Source organism: Dermacentor variabilis, chromosome 6 (genome assembly GCF_050947875.1).
Source record: "Dermacentor variabilis isolate Ectoservices chromosome 6, ASM5094787v1, whole genome shotgun sequence".
Classification (NCBI taxonomy): Eukaryota; Metazoa; Arthropoda; class Arachnida; order Ixodida; family Ixodidae; genus Dermacentor; species Dermacentor variabilis.
The window spans coordinates 29,573,818-29,587,447 of record NC_134573.1 but is presented as its reverse complement, the minus strand read 5'-3'; the positions used below and the strand labels follow the sequence as shown (position 1 = coordinate 29,587,447).

At 50.8% G+C, this 13,630-nt stretch overlaps 1 protein-coding gene across 1 annotated transcript; it reads left to right on the top strand.

Moving 5' to 3' along the window:
* Window positions 1-7,164: 7,164 nt before the first annotated feature.
* Window positions 7,165-12,887, top strand: LOC142586077 (uncharacterized). The gene is made up of 3 exons (XM_075697338.1): window positions 7,165-7,253; window positions 9,623-9,716; window positions 11,355-12,887. The coding sequence occupies exons 1-3, from the start codon at window positions 7,165-7,167 to the stop codon at window positions 12,885-12,887; spliced, it is 1,716 nt and encodes a 571-aa protein (XP_075553453.1).
* Window positions 12,888-13,630: the final 743 nt, after the last annotated feature.

Genomic DNA, 13,630 nt, shown 5'->3' with positions numbered 1-13,630 from the left:
CCGAGGTCATCCTTGATTGTTGTTCGCAGCCGCAGTAGTGCTAGGGATAGCCTTTCAACGCAGTGCTGTCTGTCGAGCACGGCGGTCAACTACGCCATCAGCTGTCGGTGGTGATGCTCGACCGTGCTGTTTCTCTGTGAGTGGCAAGCCGTGGAGTTATGAACGCCCGTGCCGAACAGTCTCGCCACTGCAGAAAAAAAAACACCTTTGGAATTGTCAGCCTCGGTCAGTAATTATTCGCATTAGACGAACTTACCGCGACACCCACGTAGCAACAAACGCTCCCCTCCCCCCCCCCCTGTTTCAGCCGTGATGTCTTGTAGCTTTTACTTCTAAATAAAGCCAGTCGGCTCTCTGTTTTTAACCTGTCAAAACGCGTATTACTTGTCACCGCTAAACTGAGCTCCCAAGTGATGACCCACTACATTTTCATTTTTTTCGCCATGGATGACGCTGCTCTCGTTCCTGGTGACAGACAATGCCACGATTACGTCTCCTGTCATTCCCGCAGAGCTTTACCTTCCCAAATTTTGCCCAAGGATCCTGAAGTTTGGTTAATGCAAGTAGAGGCCATATCACATCGCACACAGCAAGGTATCTGCACGTCGTTTCATGCGCTATGTTCCCACATCACCGAAGCCATACGCGACTTGCTAGTGGGTAAGCCTTCGACCAATGCGTACGAAGACCTGAAACGCACGGTCCTGAAGCGCCTCGAAATATTGCAACACAGTAGGCTTCGGAAACTCCATTCGGAGGAGTTATTGTGGTTGCGTCACTGGTTGCGTCACTTGCTCGGTGGCCACATCACAAACGAGAGGCAGCTTAAGTTATGCGTGAGCTGTTCCTGCGCGCCTCGTACTGTCCGCACGCATGGTGCTGGTGGGTTGCGACCAGACGAGTCTCGACCGGCTAGCAGCACTCGCTGACACCGTATGCGGCTACTCTTCTTCGACACAGCTGGCCATTGGCGTTTCGAAAGTCTCAGAGCCGGGCGACCAATTATCGCGTCTGGAGGAATCGCCGTAAAAGTGCACTGGAGTCAGCTTCTCCGGTACACTTAAGGCGGTCGACTGGAGAACCTGACGACAGGTGGCAACTTGGGTGGCCAACTTCGGTGTATCCTTCGCTGCGTTTACAAAGTCGCAGCGCACTTGGAGACCCGCCACGGCAGTGGTGCTGGTATTTCGCGAACAAGCTAGTCGCTGCACCCAGCCATGTTTGTGGATGGAAACGCACCGGCCAGTTGCTAACGGCGGCATGCGACATCGATCTTGGCCTGCGCAAGCCGCCTCTTCTTCACAGTCGACCGCATCTTCGGCACCCGTCTCCTCGTCGACCCCGCAGCCGAGCTGTCTATCGTTCCCGTCACAGCCACGCACATCGCCAACGAGGCAAGTCTGCACCCAAGTTCCAAGCAGTGAACAACACTGCCGTCGCGTTGTGTGGGCCCCGGTCAGTAACGCTGGACATCGGACTCTAGCACAGCTGCGTGTTTGTGATTGACGGCGTCAGCTTTGTCATATTGTAGGGGAATTCCTCAGCCATTACAAATTATATGTGAGGGTTCTCAATCGGTACCTAAAGGAGAACGTCATATAACTCCATGCAATCAGCCTGCACTCCAACCGCACCTCTCCTGGATATGTTTCGGCCGGTCTCAATATACGACAAGATGCTTGCTGAGTACTCCCAACCCACCAACCCTGAAGCCATGCGCTGCCAGTGAAACAAAATGGGACGCGTGAAATTACAACTATCGGCTCACCTGTCACTGCGCGTCTACAGAGGCCCACTGGACGCAGGTTGGAATTCGCTCACTGCGGGTTCCAACAGCTCGGCGTCATTCGTCCTGTAATTGCTGCTCACCTCACGATCTTATTCCAAAGCCGGACAGTTGCGGCTAGCGGCCGTGTGGTGATTACCACGCTTTGGTTGCCCTCACTACTACGAATCAATATCCCCTTCCTCACATACATGACTTCGGCGTCCGACTCGCAGGAACCAAACACACAGCAAGATCGATTTGAACAGCGTGAATCACTAAATTCCTGTCGAACCCAGCAACATTCCGAAGGCAGCGATCCCTACTCCATATTTCTTTTTAGGGTTAGTCCGCATGTCTTAATGTTTCAAGAATGCGGCGCAAACTTTTCAAAGGCTCATGACGAGGTTACGCGTAGACTCAGGCACGTACCCAGGATATTTTCTCGGGTGCCCAACCCAAGGTAACTTTTCTATGGAAATGAAGGGGGGGGGGGGGTACCTTCACTAGTACAAATGTAAATTACGCCCACCATTCGCCATAAAAACACGTAAACCCACAAAAAGGAAATTAAATAAGGTGTATTTTATAGGTAAGCCCTGTGCGATACACCTCTCCTTTACTTGGCAAACAAAGAACCACGTCAAATGGACTCGCGCAGGAAAGAAGCGCAGGAAGAACACTGCCAAGAACAAGTAAAGAAGCGAAAGTGTAAAATAAAAGTTACTTTAGTAGAATAGAACTTAAAAGAACAGCAGTTGGCAACAAAGGCACACGGACCGCGCGGAGTTGTGTTACTCCACCAGTCAATCACAGAAGCAAACAATTAATAACCGTCGTCATGCGGCCTTTTCAAAATGGCGTCGTAATTGATACCTCTGGAGCACCTGCTGTTCTTCAAGAGTATTTTCATCGGCGGAAGCAGTAAGGTGTGCAAGAGAGAGGGACAAAATGAATGGAGTCTGACCATTTCACTCTTCAAAACTCTGCGGGGCAGTCCATTTCACTGGTGAACCCGTTTTACTCGTGAAACTTCACTACCAACTGAAGTGAAACTTCACAACAAATAGTTATAGTGAAGCAAGCATATTATTTCAGTTCAGTTAAGAAATAGGCATTCGTCATTCCACTATAATAGGCGTGGGAAAAGGTATGAATTACGCGCTAATAATTTTATTTTTGTATTAACCGCTTTATTTATGTAACAGAAGAAGTTTGAAGTACGAATTATTTGCAGCCTCGGGGGGCGGAGGAATAGCGACTGGCGGTTATGAGGGCGTAGATGGGGCTTAAGTTGCAGACTTAGGTTGTGTCCGACTATAGTAGCGTTTTTTTAATTATCTCTGCAAGAATTATGCACAAATATATATTTGCGGAACAATCATAGTTCTTTTGGAACCCTCGTTTACTGCTCTAACAAGTTAAGTGCCACAACCGACTCGTATTGTTATTTGGGAAGTTACGTAACGATGCGTGGGCGCCAAGCCCGTACAATCGCGTATGGTGCAGGAAGCTACGATTCTACCCGTACTGCGGCCACCGCGGAAGGTTAGAAAAGCAAGCACAGCAGAGAAGTGGCTACGTTAGGCCGCTTGAATGATAACTGTAGAAGCGTCATTCAGAACACACGGAATTGTCCTCCACATCCGGCGGCGTTTTTTCTACTTCCTTTTTAAATAAAACGATTTTGATCCATAAATATTTTGATAAACAACGGCTAAATTTGTTAATTTTAGCTTTTCCTGCGTGTTTGGCTGTTGCCTTGGCTCTCTCCCTTAGTAGATGGCCTAATTTCTCAAATCATTGCGACTCTTGTTTCCGATCGGCAATTTCGCACGAAAAGATAGCTGTACAATTAGGGAAAAAACAGACGAGTTAACGGGTGACAGTGATTCTGCCTATGAGTTCAAGGGTTATTGCAGGGTTTGATGATGGACGCTGTCTCGCATTATTTTATTTTCCACCTTATCTAACCCATATAACGGGTATATGGTTCCGAGGATCTGTCAGCTTCGCGGCGAGCCGTCATTCGAGGAAATAATGAAACAAAAAGATAAGTTAAACGCAATTGGTACTTTCTCTGGCCGCAACTCGTTCCGCATGCATACAGGCCAGCTGACTACGAACTTAATCCCTTTCTTGTTCCCTGGATTAGTCTAAACGAAGAAGGTTGAACTAACGAAGCAACAACGATACGCGTGACCGTTGAATAGACGGTGACAACTGAATGCATCTCGCGTTAATCGCGCGGGCATCGAATTGATGAGGAAACTGGCCTTCACATCTCAGGAGGCGCCTATAACTACCGCCAAATAGCTGTCAAGTCTCAGCATTGATTTGGCAGCCCTGTAGGAATGCGTGTGAGAAGTGGTGACGTGGGCAGGGAGAGGGGGCGTGCGCGTCTTAACTTCGGGGGGGGGGGGGGGGGCCTTGGGTACGTGCCTGCGTGGACTCCCGTTTATTTTCGTCTACCTTCACGACATGCTCGTAGCAAAACGCACAAACGAAGATCACAAGGAACACTTTCATCTTCTATTTGAGCGACTGGATGACCACGGCCTGGTTCCAAAGCCCCTAAAATGCAATCGTGGAGTAGAAGCCCTCCATTTTCTATGCCATTGCATTTCATCCCAAGGCATCACGCCACAGGAATCACGGGTGTGTGCTTTAGAGGACTTCCCCACTCCAACTTCCTCCCAAAAATTACTTGTGTTTATTATGGGGCTCATAAGTTTTCCCAAGCGTTTCATACCATCCTGTGCGCAAGTTCTTCAGCTGCTTACCGACCTGCTCCGTCGCGACTTCAACAAAAAAATACTGCCATTCCACTGGGCCTCGGAGCACGAACTCTCGTTCCAGGAAGCCAAAACACGGTTGGCAACTGCAGTGTTGCTGATTTATCCGTTCTTCGATATGCGCCAACTCGCCTTATGGTAGACGCATCGACCACAGCAGTGGGTGCTGTGCTACATCAGTACGATGACAGAGACTCCAGGCCGCAGGGGTTCCTCTCAAAGCGCCTCAAACCTACAAAACCTGGCTACAGCCCCTTCGGGAGGGGGACATTGGATACCTACTGGGCTGCGAAGTAGTTCGCTTTTTTTTCTTCAAGGCTGTAGTTACGTTCTGACCGACCACTAGCCGTTCACCTAGTTTTCAAAAATAGCAGTTCTTTTGACTCAAAAGATGAGCTTCCGCAATTATCCGTTATCTCCGAATTTCCTGCGGTCTTAAGCCATATTTATGGGTCCGAAAAACGGGCAGTTGACGTACTGTTGCGAATCGGCGCTGTGCCTGCTCACCCTTTGTGTTTTCAAGCTCTAGCCTCCGCCCATCAAAACGAGCGCGAGATGTGCCAATTGCAGGAAAAAGGCTCGACGCTCCAGCTTGCAGAGGCGCCGCTTCCCTACGTAACCGCATTGGTCACGTGCGACAAAGCACAGGCTGCTTTGCGGCCGTTCGGGCTTAATGAGCTTCGGCTCCCAATATTAAAATAATTGCGCGGGCTAAGTTATCCCGGAGTCAGAAAGACACAGAGTCTTATCCCAGAAGGCTTCGTCTGGCCCGGGATCAATCAGGATGTTTGAAGCTATAGGCAAGAAACTGCGGAGTCTGTCAAGCCGTAAAAGTGATCCGGCACACACGTTCAGCGCTGCAGCCGTTTAGCCTATCTGAAACAATAACTCTTCATTCCTTCCAGCATTCATACATAAGCGTCTCGTATTCTGGGGAGGGGTTAAGGGAGGGGGGGGGGGGGAGTCCTCATAGTGACTGTCCTTCCATACGCGAACGCCGCTCCGCGGAAAGCCAGTTTGCCATGCCTCGATGTGGGTGTCATTGCCACCTGCTCGCCCGACAGGGGCGCCACCACCGGCACCAATTAAACGTGCTTTTACTTCTAAAGAAAGCCAGTCGGCTCGTGTATTACTTACCTTCGCAAAACCAACCTCCCAGCTATCTTTTTTTTATCCCTGGCTAGACGACGCGATCTGTAGTAGGGCTGTTTTGTCCTGATGTCAGGATAGCTTAGCCCGTGCAGTGAATCGAATATTGGCCACCGAAACTGATACGGCACGAATATTCAATGAGTCGCACGTGACCGATGTTGTTTGCAGGGAATCGGAACCTCGGCAAGAAAGAGTGATATTTTTTTCGCGCAAGTAGCTCGGGGTCATTTTTTTTTTGGGGGGGGGGGGAGGCTACAGCATTGAAATCCACAGGGCCAGCAGGCACAGCGCCGATTCGCGACAGTTAGTTAGCTGTCAAATATTTAGTCCAAGAAATATGTGGGATGTCAGTAGAAAATTCGGAGATAAAGGAAAGTTGCTGAAGCTCCCGTTCTGAGTACCAGGAACAATTGTTCTGGAAAACGGATGTTAGCAGCATAATGTCGGTCAGAATGTAAAAGCTACAGGTTTCAGGGGAAAAACAGATATGCATGACATCGCAATAGATGCTGAACATCTCCCTCCCGAAGATGCTGTAACGAGAATCTGAAGGTTTGGGGCGATTTGAGAAGAGCACCAGCCTGGAGTCTGTGCCATCGTGTCGCTGTAGTACTGCACCCACTGCTGTATGCTGTAGTCGATATGTCTACCATAAGGGGAGTTTGCGCGTCGTGGGACAGATGAATCAGCAACACCGCAGGCGCCAAACGCGTTTTGGCTTCCTGGAAGAAGTGTTCGTGCTCCGAGGACAAATGGACGCTGGGCTTTTTTTTAGTCGCGAAGAAGCAGGTCTAAACGGCTGAAGAGCTTGCACACAGGATGGTATGAAGCGCCTGTGAAAATTTATGAGCCCTAGAATATCACGCAACTTTTGTAAGGAGGTTGGAGAGGGGAATTCCTTGATTGCGCACACCCGTGATTCTAGTGGCGTGATGTTTTGGGCTTATATGCGATGGCTTAGAAAATCCATGGCTTCAACTCCGGAAATGCATTTCCTTAGCTTTAGGGCTAGGCCTTGTTCATCAAGTCTCTCAAATAAAACGAGAAGGTGCTCTTTGTGCTCTTCGTCTGTGCGACTTGCAACAAGAACGTCGTCAGAGCAGTAGAAAATGGACGGAAGCCTGCGCGTAACCTTTCCCATAAACCTTTGAATGGTTTGCTCGGAAGGCATACGGACATACTGAAATAGATGAAATGAAGTGGTGATTGCTTTTTTTCGGAATGTTGCTGTGTTCGAGAGGAATTTGGTGGTACACGCTTACCAAATCAACCTTGCTGTATTTTGTGGTTCCTGCGAAACGAGCACCGAAGTCATATATTTGGGCAATTGGATATTGATCCGGAATTGTGATGGTATTCAAAGCTAAAAAGTCGTCACAAGACCGCCAGTGGCCACTGTGCTGCTTTGGAAACAGATACAGAGGTGAAGACCCATTGCTCTAGGAAGGACAAATGAACGAAGAGCTGAAGCACGTGCTTGAACTCAATGCGGGCGACGCCCAACCTCCGTCCAGCGAGCTTCCGTGGGCGCGAGGCGACAGGTGAGCCAATGGTGGTGATATGATACGTCACGTTGTGTTTCAGGGCAGCGCATTGGTTGGGGGCTTCGTGAGTTGTGGGTGATCAGTAAGTATCTTGTCATACGATGAGATCGGCCAAAACGGACGGCTGCCAGGTGAGGTGAGGTTCGAGTGCAGGCCAAGTACATCGAGGGATGTGACGCTATCCTTTCGGAGCCGATCGGGAGCACTCACATCTAAGTTGGAATTACTGAGGGAGTTCATTCCCAGTATGGCAATGCTGACGTCGGCGATCACAAACACCCATCTGTGCAAGCGCCGGAGTCCGACGTCTAGACTTATTGACGGGAGCCCATGTGACGCGACGGCGACGTTGTTGACTGCGTGGAGTGTGGGCTTGCCGCGCTGGTGAACTGCGCCTTTGGCGGACACAAGAGACAGATCAGCTGCGGTGTCGACGAGGAGGCGGCTGCCGGTGACGCAGTCGACTGCAAAAAATAGGCGACTGCTGGGTGCTTTCCAGAATTGTACTTTTGTATGATGCCTCGATCACTTCTGCAGCCAGGTGTCTGTGCCAGCTCAAGGGGCCTAGTGAGCGGAGCTCATGATGAGGTTCTCTTTATGAGGGGGTGGTATGTTATAGATATTGTTACGAGCTGTCGTGACAGTATAATAGAGTGAACGCGCAATATGCTTGGTTGTGGGTCCGAAGTGCCAATGTGCGAAATGCCTAGCCGCAGATACAAGGAGCCGACACGCGATGTGCTTAGTCGCGCAGTTTGAGGTGCCGGCGCGCGAAGTACCTAGCCGCGCAGTAGGTGTCGACACGCGAAATGCTTAGTCGCGGGCTCGAGGAGTCAACACTCGACGCGCTTGTTAGCGCAGGCGCCGATGCACAACATGCTTCGGTGAGTGTCCGCGAAGTCCGCGCGCAATGTGCATGATCGCCGACTCGGAGACTCCCTATGCGCGAAATGTTTAGCCGCGTGTCCGAGGATGGCGTGCGCGATGTGCTTCGTCACGAATTCCGAAACACCTAGTGCTGAAAGGCTTAGCTGCATGTCCATGGATTGCGCACGTGAATCGTGGTCGCTAAGTCCGCGTCGCCGATGCTCGGAATGCTTAGCCGCGAGTCTGAAACGTCCGCAAGCGTAGGGATTGGCCACGCTACTGCGATGTCCGCGTAGCGCCCGTTTTGACACGTCGAGATTACGGCGAGTGGAGACGTCCAGACTCGCGAGGTGCAAAGAGCCGAACCAATGCCTCCTTTACTACGTGCCTGCCGCGTGAGCCGAGAAGCTGGCGCCTACCCCTCTCCTCTTTACTCTTCCTCACCCGGGTTAACCAAAGAGGTCTAAAAATGCTGGTGCGGGGACCGGTGCGAGGCGCGTCGCCGCCCGGTTTTCCGTGTCGATCACGACGTTCCAAGACACCGAGTTCTTTGGTTCGTTCCGCTTGCTCAGGCGCACGTTTCGTTGCCGCGCCGAACGATGCGTTGCTCGACGCTCACCGCGTGATTGGTGGGTGCAAAGTCCGATGCGGGGCGCCTCGTAAGTGATCGCTGCGCCGTAACGCATTGTCTTACACCCCTTGGCGGGTCGACGGGAACGCGACAGCTCTTGAAGGCGAAGCTTAAGCGTCCTCCAATTTTTTGCTGCTTATTCTTAAGATGTGTATTAATTAAAGACGGCGAGCGCCTGTGCAGACGTAGGGACATTAACGCATCACGCCCAGCAGTCGCTTGAAACAACGCTGTGGTGAATTGATCCACCCCCGTCAACACTTCTTCGCCTACTAAATTTAATTGACACATGTATTTTTTATAGTTGTCCGCGGATATTATGGGACGTGCAAATGAGTTGGAAGTGCTCTGTGAGCAGTGACAAGGACGAAGTTAAATACTATGAACATATTTATGTCAAAGCTTAATTCGTTTTCTTTTTCACAAACAAAACAAACAACAAACACAGTGACACTTTTATTTACTTTGTGCACAAAAAAAGTAATTTTGAGCTACTTTTGCTCAAAGCAATTTTGCCCTCTTTCCGGCTGCTTGCACCTGCTCTGTCAGCGAGTTATCGACGCCAATCAGCACAGGTTATATATGAAATAAACCACGCTAGCTCACCTGTCGATATTTGTGCTTGAGCAAATGGTTCCGTACACACTTCAGGGCGTGTGGCACATCACACAGGAAATAAAGGTACGCGCGCTCAGGCAGGCATGGATGTGGAATCTTGTGAGGTGAGGTTACGCTGCCCTGATTCCCATCTGCTGCCACATCGAGCGATTGTTCCCAGCTCCGTCACTGACTACGGCGATCACCATAGCACCATGTTTATGCAATTGCATTACTTCTTGCAACACCAGCTCTGCTAAAATCCTGCCAGGCGCAGCATCTTTCGTGGCAAAGGTGGCAATCGGTTGCACCCAGCTCTCCAGAAGTGGTACGAACAGCAGCACGAGCGCGTGATCTGCAAGTTGGTCAGTTCCTGCATGTGAAATACCACCGTAGTCCACAAAACCATCAAGTTTGAAGGTTGACGTGTTGAAATTGTACGCCTGGCGTAACTTAATTTCATCCAAAATCAGTGTGCCAAATTTCTTCCCATCTGCTCTGTTGCCCAGCTGTTTTCCAATAGCTTCCATACAGAGAGGATTGAAACCATACTTGCATGGTATTCCTTTCAGAATTTGTGTGAGACGGCTCATGGAGGGCAAGGGCAGCATATTCATGTCAGATAGAAGCTTATATGCTCAAGGGCTCGCTGTTCTAAGCATTAAACAATACACAAGCCAGTCAGCATTGTACCGCGCGCCACACGGAGACTTTGCTTTCGACTCTTTAAATGATGTCATAAATGCAAGGAAGTTCGGACAACGCTTCCTCGATTCTGTTATCGGGCATTTCAGAAAGCCTTTTCTTCAGAGCCAAAATTTCATTCTTTTGCTTTTGATGCGCAGCAGCCGCCCTAAGCAGCGTCTTCTTCACATTGCGCAGTTTCTGATATCGCTTGAGCGTTGCGCTCGGAGCCTTAATGCTCAGTCGAAGTTTCCTCTGTAGACGGAGACAACGCGCACAGACTAGTTGCTTTGTAAGTGTATTGCACTGCTTGTGGTGCATATTATCTGATGTCACCATGTCACGCTGGCCTGCTTTCACGCCCGCACATATGTTCAAGCTGTCTGCTTCTCTCAGGATTCTTTCCACATTACAATGCTAGTCGCAGCTCGAAATAGCCTCTTGTGAATTTTGCTGTAGCCGTTTATCCAGCAAGTACCATCCTCTTCAAACACAACAGTTCTCATTCCAAAGCCCGGCTACCAGTTGCTTCATATAAAATACCCCGCATCGCTTCTGTGTTGCGTCGTCCTCAACAATTTCGAACTTCCAGAGCGAAGAAGGCAGTGTCACGTTCGTGAGCTCGTTGAGCACCAAGTGTGTAGCGCATATTTCTGAAGTTCCTTCTTCCAAGCCCAACAGCAGGTTTGAAGTTAAAGCGCTGTCACTACAAGCTTCGCCCGATGTACTTTCCGGCACTTGCGCTCGTTCTTTTGGTGGACGTCGCTTTCGCTTCACATTTTTTTGGCTTTGAGATGTGCTCAGGCAGCCCAGGAAAGAGCCGAGGAAGTGGGCCGGGAACAAGCATCCATTTCCGGCGAGGAATCAATATTTCTTTGTTACCCACAACATGCTGGCAGTATTTCAAAATGTCGTCGTCCTCAAAGTGGCGCTCACACACTTTTGATTTGTTTGTGAGGCATTTGTCTTTTCGGTGTAGCATGTGTTCCCAACTTTTAAACTCTCCAGCGTCTTGCGGCGGTGCGAAAAAATGGTGACCAGCGGCATCGTGTCTCAGGCCGCTGATGCAGCCGGGGGCAAAACAGCACGGCATAGGGAACTTCTTGCTGTCATGAGACGCGGAAACGCTCCTTCAAAAAGCTTTTCAACAGCGCAAATCACGACACATCACACAGCACCTACAAAACGGAGAAGGATAACGGCAGACGATGCAGCGCAACCAACATGAAACCAGAAGTGAAAGCAGAAGTCAAGTTTCAAGTTCATTACCAGAAACGCATTTACAATACCTAGCTCAGATATGACAAATTTTCACAAAGAGGCTCAAAATAGACATGCCGAAAGAAGACACCAAGATAGTCATGAGACCACGTGGAGGTCTCAACGTAGCGAGAACTGAGGTTTCAATAATTATGTCGGCCGTCATGACGGCGGCTCGAGTAACGAAGGAAGAAGCTAAAGCAGACACCAGCTGCGCGAACGCGCAGCAAAACATCATCGTGGTCAGCACCCCGGACGAGAGGCGTGCCACGCTGTACTCTAAGGTCAAAGCACTCAACATAGGAGGCAGGACGTACGAAGTCAGCGCCTACCGAACGGCGCCGGACAGCATGGTGAAGGGAGTCATCCGAGGCATAGCCGTAGACGACACCCCGGAGGAGACAGCCGAAAACATCGTGAAACCGTGCAACCCCCTAGTGGTGGAGGCGCACAGAATCGGCAATACAGCCACGCTGATAGTACTCTTCGCAGGACAGAAAGTACCGAACTACGTCAAGTATGGCTCGATATTAGTCAGGTGCTGGCTTTACCGCAAGTACTTTGACGTGTGCAGGCAATGCGGCAAGGTCGGCCATAGAAGAGACGTATGCCCGAATCCCAACACCAGAGTGTCCTTCAGCTGCGGAATAGTGAACCCCAGCGAGGATCACAAACGCGAATGCAAGCGCAAGTCCAAGTTCTGCGAGGGAAAGCATCCAATGGGCGAGAGGGAATGCAAAAACAAGTACAAGATGCCGTACGTGGTCAAAAAACGGCAATGGGAACGCAAGATGGAAGCCATGCAGCAACAACCGGATCCGGAAAGCTTTCCGCCGCTGCGAGCGCCGTCTGCCGAGAGACCCCGCGGGAAATCAAGGCAGCGTGACAGCAGCCGCAAGAGGGACAACAGCAAGGGAGGCAGGAGCGCCAGCCGCCACAGACCGTCGCAGTCGAGGGAGAGAGTCGCCTGGGCCGACGCACTCAAGGCAAACATGGCAGAGAAGAGACAACCACCGGCGCAAAACGCCGCGAAGAAGATCCAAGAAGAGAACGGGGTGGTAAAAGCCCTGAGAGACGAGAACGAGAAGCTAAAGCGGAGAATCGCCGAACAGGAGGCAACCATCAAGGAAATCAAGGAGAAGCTAACGACATTAATGGCGATGCAGCAACAGCAGCAGCTGCTGCCGAAGCCAGCACAAGATTGGAAACAAGAAGAGATAACCGAGGACGATCCAGAGGTCGAGGTGGACCCGAGAGCCACGACAGCGGCGGGACAGGCTCCCAATAGGAGAGCCATAGAGGGCGACAAGGAACGAAAGATAATGGAGAGAATCGAAAAACAGGACGACAGACTCGACCGTCTTGAGGCGACCAGCAAGGTAACCAACGAACGCCTCATTGCGCTCGCGCAAACGGTTCAGCACATGACAACGAACATACAGAGCACGATCCAGAACATGATGGCGCAGATGCAAGCACAGCTGCAGACGCAGATACAGGCACAAATACAAGGTATGGAAGCACAGACCATCGCCAAACTGCAGCAATCATGGACGGGACAGCACGTACAGCAGCATCCATACAGCCAGTGAGAGACCTCTTGGGCTGGCACTGGAACTGCAACGACTTTACCGGCAAGAGAGCGGTGCTGCAGCAACACTTGCAGCAACTAACGAGGTAACCAGACGTCATAATGATTCAAGAAACACACAGCGCAGAGACACCGAGACTACCAAACTACCGGTCGCACGACAGCCCGCCGAGCAAAAGGGACACGCCCAAGGGCCAGGGCAGAGAGGTCTGCACCTTCGTTAGGAAAGGGATCACCTTCATGGAACACGAAATGATCGGCAGAAGCGCCATCGAACTCTGCAAGGCGGTGGAAGTAATCACGGGCAAGAAGAGGAAGGAGAGCACTTTCCTGGTGAACGTCTACAGCAATCCGTCCCACGGACAACAAAGGTTCAAGGCATTATTCCACAAGGCGAGTTCAGTCGCGGAGAGCAATACGCTCGTGGTGTGCGGCGACATTAACGCTCCGAGCCAAGACTGGCGCTACCACAGAACGACGGTCAAGGGGAGAGAGCTGATGCAAGACGCCACCGACGTGGGACTGAACCTAATCACGGATCCGGCCGTTCCCACCAGGATCGGCACATCGGTTACGAGAGACACCACTCCGTACCTTACCTTCGTCAAAACCGAGGGAGGATCGAGAGAAGCGAAATGGAGAAACACGGGCCAGGAGCTGGGCAGTGTTGCAATCGGGTTGCAAGCCCCAAGGGTAGCGTTGGCCTGGCGGCCTGGGGCACAGCTGGAAGCATCCGAAGTTCCT

Excerpts from the sequence above, each read along its gene's own strand:
- LOC142586077 (XM_075697338.1), top strand. The coding sequence starts at position 7,165 with ATGAACGAAGAGCTGAAGCACGTGCTTGAACTCAATGCGGGCGACGCC. Across the intron at positions 7,254-9,622 it reads CCGTGGGCGCGAGGCGACAG|GCGCAGCATCTTTCGTGGCA; the intron begins GTGAGCCAATGG and ends AAATCCTGCCAG. Across the intron at positions 9,717-11,354 it reads AGCGCGTGATCTGCAAGTTG|AGGCTCAAAATAGACATGCC; the intron begins GTCAGTTCCTGC and ends ATTTTCACAAAG.